Below are 2,900 nucleotides of genomic sequence, written 5' to 3' on the forward strand. Positions count from 1 at the left end.
GTGTTCTTAGGCCCTGGAACCAGGAGAAGAAGGGATGAGGTATAGAGGAAGAGGAGGAGACAGTGTGGAGGGAGGAATCCCACTGCTGCATGCTGGGACATCATCTCATCTACTTCCTGGTTCCTCTACATGCCTGAGTGGCTTTTAGGTTCTGATTTAGGAAGATAAGGCATTCCATAAGTCCGCCTGACTCTGGAATTCTGTGTGTCTACTCACGTCTGATCTGTTTCAGGGTGGGCTTCAGCAGATCCAGCCACACCTGGAGAGGAGAGAGAAACCATGGAGACGGAGTAAGAACGCATCAATCTGAAACAATATGAAGTCATACTGGTACAGTAACCATGACGCCTCATCTGTCTCTGCTCATTCTGTCTGATTGTCGTCCAAAAGCTACATTTCCTTTACAGCTCCTTTCTTTTGATTCTCCCAGCAGATGACAGAGACCCAGCGAGCACACGATCAGAACCAGCTGCCCGTTCACCAAACAACAGAGTGTGGAACAGACTCAAGCCTCCATGTCCCTGTGTGTCCCTGTGTGTCCCTGTGTGTCCCCGTGTGTCCCCGGAGCGTTCCGTACCATCATCTTGCGCTGGTCCTGGTACTCCAGGCCGAAGTAGTCTCCTTCCACCAGGTTGAGATGGACGCATGCCAGGTCGAACAGCACCTTGCCTGTGGAGCGTTGCTGGGAAAGGAGGGAGGACATTAGATTAGAATAGAAGGGAGAAGAAAGAGGAAGACGCTGGACGCTAGGATCGCTGGAGGTCAGGGCCCAGCTGGTGGAAGAAAAAACAACCACCATGCCTGAGGAGAGATGTCTGTGTGTGTGTGTGTGTGTGTGTGTGTGTGTGTGTGTGTGTCTACTGTATCTAAACTGGCCTCTGCTCCTTTGGCCAGTGTTTACAAAACCAAACGTTGTAATTACAAGTCAGGACTTCTTTGTTCGTCTCGGTTAATTTATCATGAACACACACACACACACACACACACGTGGAACTAAAACCAAAATGATCCCAAAGAATTTTCTCCTGGGCAGTTCAAAGTAAACAGCACCGCCCTGACAGTCTGTGAGCACACACACACACACACACACACACACACACACACACACACACACACACACACACACACACACACACACACACACACACACACACACACACACACACACACACACACACACACACACACACACACACACTCACGTAACTGTGCATCTTTGGGATTGATCGATCCCACACACACACACAGCGAGCTACATATGTACGGGCGGTAGACGGGGAGGAAGAATCCGAGCGAGCGAGGGAGAGAAGGAAGAAAAAGGAGGCAGCGAGGAATCAGAGCGGCGAAGGCCGGGGTGTGTGCCAAGTCTGTCACCATCTGGCTACCGTGTGTGTGAGCTGGTGTGTGTGTGTGTGTGTCCATCTGTTTCTACTGTATGTGATCCGTCTGTCTGCCAGTCCCTAGTAACACCCCGCCCCCGAGCTCTGAGCCCAGAGAACCAGAGAACCAGAGAACCAGAGAACCAGAGAACCAGAGCCCAGAGAACCAGAGAACCAGAGCCCAGAGAACCAGAGCCCAGAGCTGGCACTGGAGACCACGGCAACCTGTCAGTCAGTGTGCAGCTGATAGGAGGCTGTCAGTGAGTGTGGATGGAGGCTGATGGAGGCTGATGGAGGCTTGAGGGTGTGTGAGGGGCTGAGAGGCTCCACTGACAGACGTCTGTGTGGAGGGAATCTAGAGTGAAAGGAGGTTAAGGAGGTGAGAGGGAGAGAATCTGAGAACAGAGCTGAGAGAAAAGGAAAGGAGACAAAGGAAAGGAGACAAAGAAAGCAAAGTGGCTGCTGCTCCTCCCTCCAGCCTCGCCCGCTTCATCACAAAGCACAACTCAGTGTGATTATTTATGATTCCTCCCCGTCAGAGCGAGCAGACAGCTGCAGGAACGCTCACTTCCTTTCATCTCAGCCCAACATCGCCCCTTCACCTCTGCTTGTTGACATTTCCGACCACATTCCTGAATAAGAAGAGGAGACGAGCGGAATGAGAGGCTGGGGATGAGTGAGGAAGAGTGACAGGGAGAGGAGTTTAACCATTTAAAGGGAGAATGAACTATTACCTTCAATCAACCAGCTCTATCAGATATGTGTGATGGTAACCTGAGAGCCAGGGATGTGACAGAGGGGGGGGGAAACATGTTCAATACAATACCACCAACAATAAGAGCGGCCCAGCCCTGTGCTGTGCTGTGTGAGCGTGTAGCTTCCTGTTCCTGCTCCCAGCCGTCTGCAGAGACTCAACACCTCCACACACTCGCACCATCAGCAAACCCACTCAAGCGTTTAAGCTGCTCTCAGGTCCAAGAACCTGAGAGCAGCTTGTCAAGAACCTGACAACACAGCGCCTGAGAGCAGCCTGAGGCCCCAGCGTGAGGCCTCACCAGCCGGGCCCAGGTTCTGCTCCTGAGCCAAGATAGCAGTCAGGCAACATACGGAACAGAAACTCCTGAAGAGGCTGCTGACTTCAGATCAAGTCAGATGAGCCTGAAGTGTTACTGCTTTGTCTGGTATGGGAAGACGTCACATTGAAGGGATGAGACTAGAGAAGCTGGCTGGGGTCCCGACCCGAGCTTCACCCAGTGGGTGTGGTCAACATGGGCAGCAGCAGCAAACCTCTAAAAACATCAAGAACCGGTCCAAGTCCACTGGATCGGATCAATGCAGCTCTGAATGATGCCATGTTCCTCTCAGAACGATCCCAAACTTGTGCAGCCCTAACTTTATCACATTATGAGATAGATGGAAGTTCACAGTGACTGGGTGGATTCAGAGTGGGGACAGGAAATGAGGGAGGAGAGTCTGGGAAGCCTGGGGACAAAACCTCTGAGTGACTGGAGATCAGCGTGG

General features: G+C 52.0%; 1 protein-coding gene across 1 annotated transcript in view; it reads right to left on the reverse strand.

The window, feature by feature from the left end:
- The window catches only part of LOC142988725 (FERM, ARHGEF and pleckstrin domain-containing protein 1-like), a 19,392-nt gene extending 18,178 nt beyond the window's left edge, over positions 1 to 1,214 (reverse strand). Inside the window, exons 1-4 of the mRNA XM_076137956.1 lie at positions 1,203 to 1,214; positions 578 to 682; positions 217 to 259; positions 1 to 13 (exon numbers count right to left, since the gene is read on the reverse strand). The exon at positions 1 to 13 is cut by the window's left edge and continues 66 nt beyond it. Of these exons, the coding sequence (XP_075994071.1) occupies positions 1 to 13; positions 217 to 259; positions 578 to 682; positions 1,203 to 1,214 (173 nt within the window). The remainder of the gene's footprint in view (positions 14 to 216; positions 260 to 577; positions 683 to 1,202) is intronic.
- Between the last annotated feature and the right edge of the window lie 1,686 nt (positions 1,215 to 2,900).

Source organism: Genypterus blacodes, unplaced genomic scaffold (assembly GCF_046128005.1).
Source record: "Genypterus blacodes isolate CSIRO-AG114 ecotype Tasmania unplaced genomic scaffold, CSIRO-AGI_Gbla_v1 ptg000344l_1, whole genome shotgun sequence".
In the NCBI taxonomy this organism is placed as follows: domain Eukaryota; kingdom Metazoa; phylum Chordata; class Actinopteri; order Ophidiiformes; family Ophidiidae; genus Genypterus; species Genypterus blacodes.